The sequence below is a fragment of the Schistocerca gregaria genome, chromosome 7 (genome assembly GCF_023897955.1).
Source record: "Schistocerca gregaria isolate iqSchGreg1 chromosome 7, iqSchGreg1.2, whole genome shotgun sequence".
In the NCBI taxonomy this organism is placed as follows: domain Eukaryota; kingdom Metazoa; phylum Arthropoda; class Insecta; order Orthoptera; family Acrididae; genus Schistocerca; species Schistocerca gregaria.
The window spans coordinates 64,020,554-64,039,361 of record NC_064926.1 but is presented as its reverse complement, the minus strand read 5'-3'; the positions used below and the strand labels follow the sequence as shown (position 1 = coordinate 64,039,361).

At 46.2% G+C, this 18,808-nt stretch overlaps 1 protein-coding gene across 1 annotated transcript in view; it reads left to right on the top strand.

Annotated features, from left to right (window-relative positions):
* The window catches only part of LOC126282076 (lipase 3-like), a 135,537-nt gene that overhangs the window by 41,001 nt on the left and 75,728 nt on the right, over window positions 1–18,808 (top strand). The window contains exon 3 of the mRNA XM_049981531.1: window positions 12,283–12,403. Coding sequence (XP_049837488.1) covers window positions 12,283–12,403 — 121 coding nt within the window. The remainder of the gene's footprint in view (window positions 1–12,282; window positions 12,404–18,808) is intronic.

Below are 18,808 nucleotides of genomic sequence, written 5' to 3'. Positions count from 1 at the left end.
TGAATCAAATTCGCATCCAATACCGAACGGCTACAGGCAGTGAATGGAGGTCCGTCCCCACCTGTTGAACAGAGATACGATGGGGACTGTATACAATGAACGGTTGGAGTCGTTATCTCGCCTATTGATACCTTTACTTTTCAAGAGCACAACAGCGAAGTTGATAGGATATGGAAGAATACCAGACAGGTTTTACGAAGACTCCCCTAGCTTATTACATCTCGACTGTCTTGCAAAATCATCTGAGTTGAAACCCAGAGCAAATCTGTGAGACTTGTTGGTACAGCGAATAAAACGCCGAGATCAGCATCGTCGCTGTTTGGTGGAACTGCACGACCAAATCCTCAGTGACTGGCTTAAAATGGACGCAACGTAACTGCGCCTTGTGGACTCACTTCCTAAGCCAGTCCAGGCGGTTATCAAGTCCAGGGGCGTAATTACACGGTACTAAGTGATGCTTGTAATGATTTCTCTAGGGGTGACTAATTTTTATCCACTGGGCTTATATACGATGAGCGGTGTAAGATGTAAAACTCGTAGTCCGTGAAAAGTTCAAGAAGTGAAAGAAGGTTTTCGGCAATTATAGTAAGCTATAAATAGTGACACGTGGTTTTCTTGTATGTTTGAAGCGCATAACCCCTGGATCAATCGACATACTAAGGTGTGTTTCATTTTTTAAAGTGAACGATATGCGTTTTTATACGGCATTCGATAGCTCTTCAAAGACAATATAATGCTTTTTAATGTCGACGTTGAAATTTTTTTTAGTACAAGCGCCAGAAAAGTTTACTGAAACTGAGGCTCGAGGGGGCTGCAGTCGGCTGTTGCGGTGTAAACACCGTCAATTGAGGCTTTCTTGCCGAGGTCCGTCGTTAAACAGGCTGATTCCGTGACGGTGTTTCAGACTTTCAGGGACGCTGGATAAGCATAATTGTACGAATTTGAGGTAAAGGACCCTAGTCTGGAAACTTCCGAGTTGGAGTTTGTAAGCAGAAATCGTTCTGTTACCTCTGACAGTGGCATACGCGCATCGCAACTGTTCTTGCCAAGACTGTGGGGTAGCCAACAGTCAGAGGTGACAGCTGTGCCGACGCAAAAGTCGCCGCTGTTGCGATGTATCTGCCGTTGGGCGGCGGTGTGGGCATTGCGACTCTGGCGTGGGGATGGCGGTCATCGCTGGAACAACCGGTTTTCAGTTATACCGGCTCTTTTTGTCTCCAACTTAACTTGACTGTTAAAGCCTCTCAAAATAACCGGTTTCTGAAATAACCGATTTTCGGTTTTTTGTATTAACGCTTCCAGTAATAAACTTAGATTTCGAACAAACAACTTTTTTGTGTAAAGTGCTCGTGGGTAAGGCTAAGATACGTTAGCCACTTGCGCGCGATTACAAAATAATATCTTCTCAAGCCGAGGGTGGTAAACAGACATTCTACATAGCTATTAATTTTGGCCCTGTAATGCCACTAATGTTAGGTGCGGATCGTCTCAAATTAATCAGAAATTCTGCTGTGACATAACAAGAATGCACAAATTGATGTAAATGAGAGTTTCGGATTTTCTCTAAAATGGAGTTTATCACTGCTTTCAGGGTTCAAGTGATACTTAAGAAGCAAGTGCAATTACTTCCAACTCTCAACAAAATAATTAACATTTAGATATTGAATATGTGATTATTAAATATTTATCCCTATATATGAGAATGTTATAACTAGCAAAACAAATCTTCATCAGTGGAATTTACATCTACGTCGTCATAGCTGTTCAATGGACCAAGTTGGTGGAGAATGAAATTTTATCTTTTTAAACTAATCAAACTCTCATGTGCTCAGTGGAGGGTATGTTAGTATTCAACTCTTGAATAACACCCACTACCGGCTCTGCATCTTGTGTAAGCATCTCTGGCTCGTCAGGTACCGTACTGTAATCCGTCGGTAATCGTCCTGTGACGTTGCGTAATGTGTCGCTACAGCTTGATCTGCGTATGTGATGCTTTGTGCTTGATGTGCGGAATCTTGCTGCAATCCACACATGCATATTCCTGGCTGACCTGTTATTCTTTCGTGAATAAGTGGTCGCAGTCCACTCTATTCCCTACTGTTACGATACTGTTATGGGATATGGTGTTTTAGACTAATTTCCTACTGTCTGTTTGCTGTTTCGGACTGACATTTCCATGTGCCTTTCCGTCTTGCATCACACTTATTTTCGCGTTCTCTTTTTGTTGTGTTATCGGCGACTGTTTATTCTCCCGTGTTCACAGTATTATCTACCAACATTAACGTGGATTCTGTCGTAGTTTGCGATTCCTCACTAACGCTTTCTGCGTCTCCTCGACTCCCTATTGAATGCAAAACTACCGATCTGAGCCATTGAAATTGATGTTCGTTTTTCTCTTGTATTTTTAAAATGTTAGCATCGAATTTCTTTAACGTAGTTTTGGTTGTTCTCTTATGAGACATCGTCTCATCAATTACGTGTCTCACTTTCGTCGACGCTCTAATAGCAAAAGCTTCGACCTGTTGTTTAACTTTTTTGACACTGTTCCGTTGCTTTGCATAATTGGACAGTGTCAATGTCTGTTCTCATTTGTGTGTGTCTTGTAACAAGTGTTTGAAGCGTAATTTCTGCCTCTTGAGCTTCAGATCGGATTTGATCTAATTGTCCTGGTAAATTATCACATATTATTTGTATTTCCCTATTAGTTTCTCTCAGCCCCAATGTTAATTCTATTTGCCCTTGTGTCATGCCCTCTTCTAAACGCTTTTCTGATTCCTGAGATTGTTGTAATAACTGCTGCAGCATTCCTAATATAGTTTCCTGCAACTACCCCATTATCGCCTGTTGCCATCTGATCTAACCATTCCCTGTCTCGTTTTTCGTGAGCCGTTTCCTTCTCTTCCGAACATACTGTAGGAGCACTAACACTTGTTCTTTCATGTGATTGCCAACCTGTCTGATTCAATATGATCCTGTTTGGTACCGAGCGCGGTGGCGCAGTGGTCAGCACACTGGACTCGCATTCGGGAGGACGACGGTTGAATCCCGTCTCCGGCCATCCTGATTTAGGTTTTCCGTGATTTCCCTAAATCGTTTCAGGCAAATGCCGGGATGGTTCCTTTAAAAGGGCACGGCCGATTTCCTTCCCAATCCTTCCTTAACCCGAGCTTGTGCTCCGTCTCTAATGACCTCGTTGTCGACGGGACGTTAAACACTAACCACCACCACCACCATCCTGTTTGGTTCTACGTACTGTAAATTACTGGCAACGGATTCTACAACTGAATCATTTGCAATGCTGTTCTCATGTCCATTCTTTTGACCAGATTGACCACCACGTTTTGCATTTTCGATCTCATTCGGTATTTCTACATCCTCTAATTCGTGTTGTTAACGCTGATGTAGCTGTTGCGTGTCCAACTCGATCCTATCAAGATCTGACATTACTTCTCTCTGCCTTGACCTATTGTTTTCTGTCATTTTTGAACATCCCTCTAAGCGTGGCTGTTGGTGAAAGACTTGACTCTACCCCAAACTAACACAGTCGTACATTCAGTCCATTTCCTCATCTTTCATCCAGCCTTTTTAGATACTAGTGTTGAAACAGAACGCAACACAACCCAATTCAACAATATATTGCGACAGTAATTAAACATACAAGAATACTCTTCTATCTACGCTTATTTACTTATTTGTTTACTTACCACTACACAGTTGAGCACATGTACTTTTACAAAAATTACGTTCCTCCAATTTGTGTTAGCTTTTGTTTACCCCCAATCTATCAGATTTCAATCCTGTCAGACTATCAAAATGCTGTTAATTCAGAATCCTGGTAAGGTCGCCATTTATAATGTGCATTCACTTTGTGTAAATTGCTGGTGGGTAAAGCTATTTTGTGATAGTGCACAAGTGGATAACGTATCTTAATGTCTTCTCATACCTATTAATTTTGGATGAGAGTTAGGTATTTTTTTCCAAAATGACAACACAAATTCTCCATTTTTCATTCTACATTTAATTTATCTCTGCTTTCAGGGTACAAGTGATACATAACAAGCAAGTTCAACTGCATTCAACTCTCAATAAAATAATTAAAATTAAGACATTGAATATGTGATTATTAAATCTTTATCCCTGTATATGAGAATGTTATAACTAGCAAAACAATTAAATCTTCATCAGTGAAATGTACATCTATGTTGTCATAGCTGTTCGGTGGACTAAGTTGGTGGAGAATGAAATTTTATTTTTCTAAACTAAACAAAGTCTCAGGTACTCAGTGGAGGGTATGTTAGTATTCAGCTCTTGAAATTCTATATTCAAAGCATACACAGATTGGAGTGATCCAACTCTCGACTCAATGTCGCCTAATGTGCATTAGTACATCAACAATCGGGAACTGCGGCGGCGTTGTTTCCGTGCTGGATCTGAAACGCTAATTCCCTACTCTGAGTGATTCAGTCAAGCCCAGTCTCAACTTTTCTGCATTTTGTAGAACGTTAAATTTTCCCCAGTCGAAATAATGGCTACTGCACACTCACTAGGGGGTGGAGTGATTTGCACAATGCTCTGCCCGAAAAAATTCCTACAAGAATATAAACTACAGCTTTACGTCTGTCGCAATGATACATGAAGCGTACTGCCCTCACTTTGCAGACATAAAGGTGTCAAAGTCTTCGCTATTTTTCCACACTTAGGTATGGCCCGCTGCAAAACGAGAGAGCTCTGTTAATTTAGTTCTCTAAAATGCTTTTATTTGACATGACTCTCCCTACCGTGTCTCTTGTTCGTCACACAGTATGGCTTCAGCTAACCGCTTCCTCGTTATAGGTCAATTCTTATTTTTCTTGCCGGGTCGCCTCTAGCCTAGTTAATACTGTCGAGCCACTTACAAATGGTCTTGGCTGTGTTTATTTAAATGCTATTATATTGTTCTCGCCTTATTTCTTTGTGCGCTGCAGTTGGGCCTTCTTTTGTTTATGTTAATTGGGGTTTCCCAAAGCCATCAGCCATGTGCGCAGTCCGCCTCCAAACTGCGTTCACTTTATCTCATTTACACATGCCCCTGTCGGTACTGTTTTGTTATTCGGTACATGAGATTATTTCAATTTTGTCCTATTAACAATATAGAGTTTTTTTCGGTGGATTTTATTCTGTATCGTAATTATGAAGCTCATGCAAGGTCTGAAAAATGCGGGCGCCTTACAAGTTAGATGCATCGCCACTTTTGGATGGCATCAATTTTTCACCATCAAGCAACCACAAAACTAAGGGCTCAGTTATTATCCTAAGCTTATGACACGGAAATAAAATTATAGCTGCATCAATGAACAGTTGTATCACCCCATTTTTAATCTCTTAAGCCAATAGAGCATCGACCCGTGGTCTAGGAGCGTAAGGTGGGACGAGGCAGTCTGAATTATATTTTAAAGATGTATTTTTCATAGCCGGCACGGTAGCTCAGCGTGTTCGGTCAGAGGGTTACGCGCCCTCTGTAATAAAAAAACTGAGTCAATCGATCAAAAACGAACATAAATGGATGTCTTACGACGTCCGCCCCGAGCAGATGCAACGAACAAAAGCGAACAAAATGAGAATTAAAAAAAAAAGGGGGTAGCATCTTTGATTCATAATCAAAACGTCTTCGGTCCCGGGTTCGATCCCCGCCACTGCCTAAATTTTGATAAATAATCAGCACTGGCGGCCGAAGACTTCCGGCATATGAAGTCAGCCTCATTCTGCCAACGGCCTTGTCAAAGAGGGCGGAGGAGCGGATAGAGGTTCAGGGCACTCTCTTGGCCTAGAGGTGGGAAATTGCCCCTAAAGGCGGAAGAATCAGCAATGGTCAACGAATCAACGACATGAGGATGCAGAAGGCAATGGAAACCACTGCATTAAAGACACGTAACGTGTTTCAGCAGGACATGTGGACTGTACTTGAAGAAGTGTCATGATGATCTCTCCCTTGGCAAAAGATTCCGGAATAGTCCCCCATTCGGATCTCCGGGAGGGGACTGCCAAGGGGGAGGTTACCATGAGAAAAAGATTGAATAATCAACGAAAGGATGACGTTATACGAGTCTGGACGTGGAATGTCAGAAGCTTGAACGTGGTAGGGAAACTAGAAAATCTGAAAAGGGAAATGCAAAGGCTCAATCTACACTCCTGGAAATTGAAATAAGAACACCCTGAATTCATTGTCCCAGGAAGGGGAAACTTTATTGACACATTCCTGGGGTCAGATACATCACATGATCACACTGACAGAACCACAGGCACATAGACAAAGGCAACAGAGCATGCACAATGTCGGCACTAGTACAGTGTATATCCACCTTTCGCAGCAATGCAGGCATCTATTCTCCCATTGAGACGATCGTAGACATGCTGGATGTAGTCCTGTGGAACGGCTTGCCATGCCATTTCCACCTGGCGCCTCAGTTGGACCAGCGTTCGTGCTGGACGTGCAGACCGCGTGAGACGACGCTTCATCCAGTCCCAAACATGCTTAATGGGGGACAGATCCGGAGATCTTGCCGGCCAGGGTAGTCGACTTACACCTTCTAGAGCACGTTGGGAGGCACGGGATACATGAGGACGTGCATTGTCCTGTTGGAACAGCAAGTTCCCTTGCCGGTCTAGGAATGGTAAAATGATGGGTTCGATGACGGTTTGGATGTACCGTGCACTATTCAGTGTCCCCTCGACCATCACCAGAGGTGTACGGCCAGTGTAGGAGATCGCTTCCCCACACCATGATGCCGGGTGTTGGCCCTGTGTGCCTCGGTCGTATGCAGTCCTGATTGTGGCGCTCACCTGCACGGCGCCAAACACGCATACGACCATCATTGGCACCAAGGCAGAAGCGACTCTCATAGCTGAAGACGACACGTCTCCATTCGACCCTCCATTCACGCCTGTCGCGACACCACTGGAGGCGGGCTGCACGATGTTGGGGCGTGAGTGGAATACAGCCTAACGGTGTGCGGGACCGTAGCCCAGCTTCATGGAGACGGTTGCGAATGGTCCTCGCCGATACCCCAGGAGCAACAGTGTCCCTAATTTGCTGGGAAGTGGCGGTGCGGCCCCCTACGGCACTGCGTAGGATCCTACGGTCTTGGCGTGCATCCGTGCGTCGCTGCGGTCCGGTCCCAGGTCGACGAGCATGTGCACCTTCCGCCGACCGCTGGCGACAACATCGATGTACTGTGGAGACCTCACGCCCCACGTGTTGAGCAATTCGGCGGTACGTCCACCCGGCCTCCCGCATGCCCACTATACTCCCTCGCTCAAAGTCCGTCAGCTGCACATACGGTTCACGTCCACGCTGTCGCGGCATGCTACCAGTGTTAAAGACTGCGATGGAGCTCCGTATGCCACGGCAAACTGGCTGACACTGACGGCGGCGGTGCACAAATGCTGCGCAGCTAGCGCCATTCGACGGCCAACACCGCGGTTCCTGGTGTGTCCGCTGTGCCGTGCGTGTGATCATTGCTTGTACAGCCCTCTCGCAGCGTCCGGAGCAAGTATAGTGGGTTTGACACACCGGTGTCAATGTGTTCTTTTTTCCATTTCCAGGAGTGTAGATATAGTAGGGGTCAGTGAAGTGAAGTGGAAGGAAGACAAGGATTTCTGGTCACATGAGTGTCGGGTAATATCAACAGCAGCAAAAAATGGTATAACAGATGTAGGATTCGTTATGAATAGGAAGGTAGGGCTGAGGGTGTGTTACTGTGAACAGTTCAGTGACCGGGTTGTTCTAATCAGAATCGACAGCAGACCAACACCGACAACGATAGTTCAGGTATACATGCCGACGTCGCAAGCTGAAGATGAACAGATAGAGAAAGTGTATGAGGATATTGAAAGGGTAATGCAGTATGTAAAGGGGGACGAAAATCTAATAGTCATGGGCGACTGGAATGCAGTTCTAGGGGAAGGAGTAGAAGAAAAGGTTACAGGAGAATATGTGCTTGGGACAAGGAATGAAAGAGGAGAAAGACTAATTGAGTTCTGTAACAAGTTTCAGTTAGTAGTAGCGAATACCCTGTTCAAGAATCACAAGAGGAGGAGGTATACTTGGAAAAGGCCGGGAGATACGGGAAGATTTCAATTAGATTGCATCATGGTCAGCCAGAGATTCCGAAATCAGATAGTGGATTGTAAGGCGTACCCAGGAGCTGATATAGACTCAGATCACAATATAGTAGTGATGAAGAGTAGGCTGAAGTTCAAGACATTAGTCAGGAAGAATCAATACGCTAAGAAGTGGGATACGGAAGTTCTAAGGAATGACGAGATACGTTTGAAGTTCTCTAACGCTATAGATACAGTAATAAGGAATAGCGCAGTAGGCAGTAGAGTTGAAGAGGAATGGACATCTCTAAAAAGGGCCATCACAGAAGTTGGGAAGGAAAACATAGGTACAAAGAAGCTAGCTGTGAAGAAACGATGGGTAACAGAAGAAATTCGTCAGTTGATTGATGAAAGGAGGAAGTACAAACATGTTCCGGGAAAATCAGTAATACAGAAATACAAGTCGCTGACGAATGAAATAAATAGGAAGTGCAGGGAAGCTAAGACGAAATGGCTGCAGGAAAAATTTGAAGACATCGCAAAAGATATGATTGTCAGAAGGATAGACTCAGCATACAGGAAAGTCAAAACAACCTTTGGTGACATTAAAAGCAACGGTGGTAACATTAAGAGTGCAACGGGAATTCCACGGAGAGAGCAGATAGGTGGAAAGGATACATTGAAAGCCTCTATGAGGGTGAAGATTTGTCTGATGTGATAGAAGAAGAAACAGGAGGAAGACATGAGGGAATGACTTCCATGGTACTAGAGGGAGCTGTAGAGGGCAAAAACTGTAGAGGAAGACAGAGATTAGAATAAGTCAAGGAAATAACTGAGGACGTAGGTTGCAAGTGCTACTCTGAGATGAAGAGGTTAGCATAGGAAAGGAATTCGTGGCGGGCCGCATCAAACCAGTCAGTAGACTGATGACAAAAAAAAAAGCATCGTACTTGATTGCAATATAATAGATGTGCGAGGACGACAGCGAGAAACTAACATATAGATCATAAGGGGGCAAGTCTTTCACACTGTAGGTACATGCGCGTCATCTAGTAGGCCATGCCACATGGCAACATGTACATTGCTGTCTCTACAATGCTGTACCGAACCGTATGTCATGTGTTTGTTACTTAGCTTCTAACTGTAGGTGTCGTCATTAAAATGGCACTAACTGAGTTCTCCAATTTCTATTACAACCAAATACTTCAAAGCAATGGAAATTTTATGAATAAAAATTGCAGAAACGTATGTACAACTACTTTGGTTGCACAAAATTTTGTCACTTGACCTCAGTTTGCACTGCAATAGGGCAAACATCATCAGTATTAAATGTTACATGGAATACACTTAATCACACCATGGTTCAAAACGACTGAGCAAGAGTGCTCTCGTCAAACAATGACATTTCCTACAAATTGACATATTCCCATTACATTTCTGTTTGACAAGAGCACTTTTGCTCAGACGTTTTAACCATGGTGTGATTACAAGTATTGCATGTACCTTTTTATACTGATGAAGATTGCCCTAGTGCAGTCGAAATCGTGGTCATTTGACAAACTTTTATGCAACCGAAGTGGCTCTACATACGTTTGTGTAATTAAATAGCGTACGGTTGCTGAGTCACAGACACTAAAATGTCTAATATTTCAAGAATGAAAATTGCTCATTAAAAACGTTATATTTAAATTGTAGCACTGCTGCTATGGCAAACTGCTATGCCGGTTTTCTTACCAGGTTATTAGTGTTGCGGCCCCTTGTAGTAGGTGTTGCTTCACGCAGTGGAGAATGGCAAAGCAGAGGCACAAAGGCGACCGAGGCGTTGCGAAGTAGGCAGGCACAGATAGCCTTGCTGACAGCAGCAGTCTACCAGCAGGCTGACGCAAGGACGTACACAGACAGAGCTCCGAGCGAAGCCTGGAGAGTGCTGAATAAGGGGAAGTGAGGCCAGCGCGCTACGTTACGCTGCAATATACTGCGCGAGTAATAACAAAAAGCTACCACCGAGGGAAAAAAAAGCCCTCCTGCCGGATATAAACAGTGGAGTGCAGGCAGCAACAGGCAGAAGCCATTAGAATGCAGATCGGATCTGAGGACGGACGTGGTCCGTGTCCGAATGTTCAATCTTCGTAGGTGACGATTCCGGAAGTCTGTTCCAGCTCACAGGAGTCATCCGTTGGCCGCCAGATGTCAGCTTCAGCTCTGGAGGTCGGCCCGAGTTCGGTCGGCACCATGGCTGACTAACTACAGCGAGAACTTCCAGCAGGACCGGCCGCAGCGCGGTCTCGGTCACAGGCGCCGCCGGGGACTGACGCCCGGACCTCACGGCAACCCGGCCCCACGGCGAGTGGTTCGTCCATGACGGGACCTCGCGGACATCGCGACTGACGGCTTCCCAGCCGTCGGCAGCTGACGTCACAGCGACGCGGCACCGTGGACGTGCCCGTACTGGGGCGCCGAGCGGCGACGAGTTCATCTCAACCACAGGGCACCCTGGCTTCAGCGCAGCACTGGTGGCCTGAGGCTCCCGAGTGCGATCAGCGTTGCGCGCATTGTCGGAGAATCTACACATCAGCAGCCAGGCGCAGGGATCCGCAGGGCTGGGCAGCAACCACGAGGGAGAAATTGTAAAGAAAGTTCAATAAATAATTGTAACACTCCAAACTGTCTGAGTCTTTGGCGCAGCCACTGCGTGCGCTGCTAACGAGTGGTGCAGAAGTCGTAACATTAGTAAAAAAAGGAGAAAGCCTGCGATAACCAATAACGAAAGTACCGGTTGTTCAGAAATAAACTACTGCAGTCGGCTTTAACCAGTAGGTTTTTTGCCGTCCCTACTGTGGCGCCGCCTAAACTAAGCTGCCCGACGTCTGTTGCAAAGCGACTTCGCCAGCTCTCTTCATCCATCAGCTTTTGAACCTGCTCCGACCATCGTCGCCGGACTCCACCCCACTGGAGCCCTGCCTGGACACGTCTGTTTTTGCTGCCTCAGTACTGTTGACGGCGACTGCCACCTGGTGATCTTATGTCCTAATGGTCGCCTGTCCGTGGCTATGAACGCTGGTGCGCCTCGTTGCATCTACAGAACTGCTGTGTTGCTTATCTGTTACCCAGAAAGGCTCTGTTGGTGACTCAAGAAACCGTTTCTGTGGCCGTCCTAACGCATGTTGGCTGTGTTACGTAAAGAAAATAGCAGGGAAACATGAGAGGCAAAGTTTTGTCTAAGTTCGAACAGCCAGTGTTCTCGATCAAGGGAAAGTATCAAAAACAGCAAATAGTCTCGTGAGCTCATCAGAAAATGGTTAGAAGAGCACAGAGCAAACGTTCTTCGTACTCTCCTAACGTTATTTTTAAGACACTATGAGGGGCGCAACGTTGCCTAGGATGAGTCTTAAGTGCTAAAGTTACCGTAGCAAACTCGTTCCATAAATGTAGCGCAACTGAAGGCTAATTGTGGGGTGGCAGGTTAATAATAAAAAATACGTTTTTCGGCGCATTCTACGAGCTCCTGAAAACTATTTTTGTGGTCAGCCAGAAAGCGATGGAGAACATACTGACTATAGTTTCCAGTCTACAAGTCCACATTCTTGTCTTTCCCACTGAAAGAAAAGTTTCTAACCTCTGTTTACTCAGCGAGATCAGCAACTATAATTATAAATAAAAGTTTTGAGTTCTAACTGATTCAATTATATTTAAGAAAATTTCACCTGCACAGCACAGTAATATTCCTGATAATAATAATAATAATAATAATAATAATAATGTCTATACCATAAACACCACTATGAGCAGTTCAGTAGCGACCTCTACGGTGAGTTCCCAATAAATGGTCTTTCGCCGGCATTCCTCGACATCCACTTTCCGTGATGAGGCGTGCGCGTCCAACACCTTGTTGGCTGCTTGTGGTTTCAAAGCACTTCAACAACTTTCCACAGATGTTCACGACAGTAGCACCCAAACAGTCGACCATCTTTGCGATCTCCCATGTACCAGGCCGCAACAATCTGCCCTTTACCAAAGTCGTTTATGCATTTGCAGCTAATATCCTCGCTAGAATGATTCCGCACTCATATCTGCTCATTTTATACACTTTCTTTACCGAGCCACGAGCTACCAGGCGACACTGCAGTTGGCAGTGGTCATTAAGTTTTGGCTAATTTGGTTGATCTCCAGCCGAAGTGTAACAGCGAGCCTTTCTCTGTTTAGCGTACGTTCTGGTGGACTCGAACGAATGCTACGACGTGTGGCTGGCCAACGGACGAGGGAACAGGTACTCCAGGAACCACACGACCCTGGACCCTGACAAGAGCGAATACTGGCAGTTCAGGTGAGTTCCGCGCCAGCTGATGCTTTCCTCTACCAGTGGTCGTGCCTTAGTAAAACGATCACAGACTCCGGTGGGGGTGTTACATGCTGAAAGGCACTAAAACATTTGGATGTGATTAGCTGTTTCCCACCTAACTTTGCCACCTTATGTGTTTCCATATTTCCAAAACGAAACAAAATTTGAAAAAATGCCGTTGGCCAGGGATGCACCTATGTCAGATGCTCACTCAAGTAAGCAAACATCGGTTTCAACACAATGTTTCCTTTTTAAATGACGCATGTATGTTTTCCTTACAGAAGTGAAAACTACATATAGGGTTAGTGATAAAGGATGGCAAAGGCGCCACAGTTGCTGCCGTAATGCGCAGAGCAAGGCTTGCCGATAGCAGGCTTCAGGATAGTGCAGACAACCCGCATCACTGCATTATAGCAGAAACCGTAGCTCCATTTCCATTATTAAAAGTATAATTATTCCACAAGGTATAAGGTTTAGAGTAGTGAAACCAAGTCTGCCGTCGCCGATATTACGTCTACTTTGCACTACAGTAGAAAAACATCTACCATCTAAAAAAACGCAACTGTGTTGAAAGTTAGGATTTCGTGCACTAACTGACCTCTCAATTATGACCATATGTATCCAATGGGATTCATGTCGGGCGATATGGGTGGCCAAACCATTCGCTCGAATTGTTCAAATGTTCTTCAGATCAATCGTGAACGGTTGTGACCCAGTACCATAGAACATAACCATTTCCAGTCGATGATGGGTTCTCTTGGACCAGAAGACCCAGTCCATTCCACATAAACATAGCCCACGCCATTATGGAGACACCACCAGCTTGCACAGTGCCTTGTTGAGGACTCGCTTCCATGGCTTCGTGGGATCTGGGCCACATTGAACCCTACCATCAGCTCCTACTTTGTGAAAACGGGACTTACCTGACCAGGCCACATTTTTCTGGTCCTCTGATGTCCAACCCATATGGTCAAGAGTATGTCATACTGTTAGCAGCAGAAACTGCTGCCATAGCCCATTAACGTAAAATTTCGCCGCAGTGTCCGAACGGATATGTTCGTCTTACGTCCCACATTGACTTCTGAGTTTATTTCATGCAGTGTTACTTGTTTGTCAGCACTGACAACTCCACACGAACGCCGCTGCTCTCTGTCATTAAGCGAAGGTCGTAGGACACAGCATTGTCCGTGGTGAGTGGTAATGCCTGAAATTTGGTATTCTCGGCACTCTCTTGACGCTGTGGACCTTAGATTATTGAATTTCCTAACCATATCCGAAATGAAGTGTCTCACGCGTTCAGAGTGTGTCAATGCCTGTCGTGCGGTCTTAATCATGTGGAAACGTTTTCACATGCATCACCTGAGTACAAAGGACAGCTCCGCCAATGCCTTGTTCTTTTACACCGTTTGGCGTCGTATGTATAGAGTGGGGTAAATAAAACTGGCCTGAACTAGTGGATGCCATTTGTGACACCAGTAACGGAGGGGAAGAAGACCTACAGATACTTCCAAGAGGATAGAGGAACATCCACCCAACAGACCGAACCTTGGAACACATTTACACAATCTTCACGCCTGGCAGAGTTGCGTAGCTGGTCACCCATGTTACCTGATCTGTTATTGTACGATTACTTTGCGATACACCTTAGACTTGTGGGCTCTCCACACAAAGTCTTTCGTAGTCTTCAAGAACTGCAGCAGAACATTTATGAAGAGACTGCATCAATTCCAGCAATCCAGCTTCGATCTGCCTTCAGCAATTTGTTGACAAGGGCCATGAATGGCGATCACTTTCACCATCTGCTGTAGCCAGGTCAGTACTATATTGCCTTTCCTCTGCTGTGTTTCTTTGTACCCTGGAACTCGGATCTCTGGGCCACTTTTATTTGCCCCGCCACACGTGTACACTGGCCCGGTCACGATCAATGGTCCAGCCAAATATCTCACGAAATAAGCATCAAACGAAAAAACTACAAAGAATGAAACTTGTCTAGCTTGAAGGAAGAAATCAGATGGCACTATGGTTGGCACGCTAGACGGCGCTCCATAAGTCACACGGATATCAACAGCGTTTTTAAAAATAGGAGCCCCCATTTTTGATTACATATCCGTGTAGTACGTAAAGAAATATGAATGTTTTAGGAACCCACATTTTTCATTACATATCCGTGTAGTACGTAAAGAAATATGAATGTTTTAGTTGGACCACTTATTTCGCTTTGTGATAGATGGCGCTGTAATAGTCACAAAAATATGGCTCACAATTTTAGACGAACAGTTGGTAACAGGTTTTTTAAAATTAAAATACAGAACGTAGGTACGTTTGAACATTTTATTTGGTTGTTCCAATGTACCTTTGTGAATTATTTCTGAGAATGCATGCTGTTACAGCGTGATTACCTGTAAATACTACACTAATGCAATAAACGCTGAAAATGATCTCCCTCAACCGCAATGCATTTGGCAATACGTGTAACGACATTCCTCTCAACATCATGTAGTTCGCCTTCCGTAATGTTCGCACATGCATTGACAATGCGCTGACGCATGTTGTCAGGCGTTGTCGGTGGATCACGATAGCAAATATCTTTCAACTTTCCCCACATAAAGAAATCCGGGGACTTCAGATCCGATGAAGGTGCGGGCCATGGTATAGTGCTTCGACGACCAATCCACCTGTCGTGATATATGCAATACCACTTCAAACAATTTTAGAGTGCTATCGAAGTCGGCAGCCGTCAGTCGGGCGCGGCGCTTCTGTCGTTTTACTCCAGGGATTGCTGCTCTTGCGTTGTCGTCCTGGACGGAGGTCAGTCAGCATGCGATTGGCTGACATCTCCTCACAGCCTCCTCTTCTCTGTCGTTCCCGACTGCGGTTCTGGTGCTGACTTTACGCCGTAACATTCTTCCCCGCAAAGTCGTACCCCCTCGCAAAGCGACAGACCGTCGGCGTATATACAGCACGACAACAGGGGAAGGGGGGGGGGGGGGGAGAGAGGCAGGAGCGTGGACGCTCAGATGGACCGGAAGCTGTGGCTGCAGTGGACGTCAGACTTCGGTCGCGTCCGACATCTGTCCTTCGCTCTTGTGGAAACGTGACCCGGGAAACGCCCAAAAGGGTATGCGTCCAACTCCTGAGGCCCATACAAAGAAGGCGTCGGCTGCTTGCCGCGTGGAGTGGTCTAGCTCCATCGCTAGGACGACAGGAGGCGGAAGAGACAAAGGCTCCGTCTCCATGGTGTCGTCCGGCGCTGTCGTGATGAAAATTATGACACCCTCTGGCACCTGCTGTGGCTATGCTGTCCACTGGAGCCATGAGTCTGGCGAAAGAGATACAGAAGGATCACCGTGAACATGATGGTGGCGTGTTTGGTTGTGATGTCGGGGCTGCAGTCCATCTGGGCTTGAAATGAGGCACATGCATGCGCCAAGTCGACGAAGGATCAGGGCCAATCGAAAGACACGAAAGTGTGTCTGTATTACCATGTAGAGCTGTCGGGCGAATACACAATCTCATACTGGTATTGAGACAACAACAAATCCCATCTTGGCAATTTTTGGGCAGTTCGTACAGGAAATGGCTTCATCGGATGAAATAAGGACCGCAATGGCTTGTGATAAGTTAATTCGTATTTTTCTCTACTTGTGAGTAGTTACACTGAGCTTTAGGTAATACTTTTGATGCGAAAGCAGTAGGGCTATCTTTACCGCCAAATCCGTGTGAAAGCACTGCACCGATTCCATAATTCCATAAGAGGAAGCATCAACTTGGAACGCAACTGGTTTGTCAGGAACAATGTATCTTTAAGTTTTTGAAAAAGCTTCTTAGCACTCATCTGCCCAAACAAAGAGGACGTTCTTGCGACGCAATGGCGCTGCGATTTGTGCAGTATTCAGTATGAGCAGGATATAATAGTCCATTTTCCATGACTGCAATTCTGTGGCAGTGCGAGGAACTGGCAGGTCCTATAAGGATGACAAATGTGACTGGATGGGGCGTACACCTTCACTGTTATGACATGACCAAGATACTGCAACTCAGGTTTAAAAAAATCTCACTTGTCCAGTCTACAGTTTAGTCCTGCATCAGATAACACACGAAATTTGCAATGTGTTCTTCTGGTGTATGACCTGCTATGACAATGTCGTCCAAATACACTCCTGGAAATGGAAAAAAGAACACATTGACACCGGTGTGTCAGACCCACCATACATGCTACGGACACTGCGAGAGGGGCTGTACAAGCAATGATCACACGCACGGCACAGCGGACACACCAGGAACCGCGGTGTTGGCCGTCGAATGGCGCTAGCTGCGCAGCATTTGTGCACCGCCGCCGTCAGTGTCAGCCAGTTTGCCGTGGCATACGGAGCTCCATCGCAGTCTTTAACACTGGTAGCATGCCGCGACAGCGTGGACGTGAACCGTATGTGCAGTTGACGGACTTTGAGCGAGGGCGTATAGTGGGCATGCGGGAGGCCGGGTGGACGTACCGCCGAATTGCTCAACACGTGGGGCGTGAGGTCTCCACAGTACATCGATGTTGTCGCCAGTGGTCGGCGGAAGGTGCACGTGCCCGTCGACCTGGGACCGGACCGCAGCGACGCACGGATGCACGCCAAGACCGTAGGGTCCTACGCAGTGCCGTAGGGGACTGCACCGCCACTTCCCAGCATATTAGGGACATTGTTGCTCGTGGGGTATCGGCGAGGACCATTCGAAACCGTCTCCATGAAGCTGGGCTACGGTCCCGCACACCGTTAGGCCGTCTTCCGCTCACGCCCCAACATCGTGCAGCCCGCCTCCAGTGGTGTCGCGACAGGCGTGAATGGAGGGACGAATGGAGACGTGTCGTCTTCAGCGATGAGAGTCGCTTCTGCCTTGGTGCCAATGATGGTCGTATGCGTGTTTGGCGCCGTGCAGGTGAGCGCCACAATCAGGACTGCATACGACCGAGGCACACACGGCCAACACCCGGCATCATGGTGTGGGGAGCGATCACCTACACTGGCCGTACACCTCTGGTGATCGTCGAGGGGACACTGAATAGTGTACGGTACATCCAAACCGTCATCGAACCCATCGTTCTACCATTCCTAGACCAGCAAGGGAACTTGCTGTTCCAACAGGACAATGCACGTCCGCATGTATCCCGTGCCACCCAACGTGCTCTAGAAGGTGTAAGTCAACTACCCTGGCCAGCAAGATCTCCGGATCTGTCCCCCATTGAGCATGTTTGGGACTGGATGAAGCGTCGTCTCACGCGGTCTGCACGTCCAGCACGAACGCTGGTCCAACTTAGGCGCCAGGTGGAAATGGCATGGCAAGCCGTTCCACAGGGCTACATCCAGCATCTCTACGATCGTCTCCATGGGAGAATAGCAGCCTGCATTGCTGCGAAAGGTGGATATACACTGTACTAGTGCCGACATTGTGCATGCTCTGTTGCCTGTGTCTATGTGCCTGTGGTTCTGTCAGTGTGATCATGTGAGGTATCTGACCCCAGGAATGTGTCAATAAAGTTTCCCCTTCCTGGGACAATGAATTCACGGTGTTCTTATTTCAATTTCCAGGAGTGTATGTGCGCAATAGCACTGCTGTCATGATATTCAGGCAGCCACATTGTCCCTTAATGCAATGGGAACAGTTCTGGCCCGGCAAAATTTCGGCTGAGCCTTGTCTTTCATAGTAATATGTGCAACAAAATTGTTAGCCTTGCTTAAACCTACAGAAGAGAATTCAGAGAATTCTTACAGCAAGCTAGCTACACTGTCTTTGTCATTGAATGCAGTCACTGACAACACATTGTCCTGAATTTGGAAGCCAAACAAATCAAACGAATCAAAGCCAAATATGTTCTCACAATCACGTGACTGTAACACAGTGAAAGTCACAGTTCGCAAATGAAAGCCACACATGGAAAGCAAAGTACATTTTCCAAGAATGGAAATGCTTTGTCCATTATAAGCCATCAGTTGCGTGCTAGTATTCAACAGGCATGGGGAGCCTAACAGTTCATACGTGTTACTATTCAGCTATGTAACACGTGTCCAACTGAAATTTCACTTTTTCCACTAAGTTGCAAATGAATAAAACGTGTGTTGGACCCGCGTAGCACTGAATAAACTGTTTGCTTCCTAGTTTTGCTAACTCCTGCAGCAGGCTGTAAGTACACAGCATTCATTGCAGGGGCTTTGTGACTAGATTTTTGTGAGTGGGCGGATTACATGTGACCTTTCTGGTCGCAAGCTTGTCTGGACGGACAGTCTTGGCGTTTGTGCCACGAATACCACCGAGGGGGTGACTTAATTCTGTTCACTGATGTAACCCCCTGTTTAGAGAACTCTTTACACGGATTGGCGTACGCGTGCTGTTCTTGCCCACTGGCCT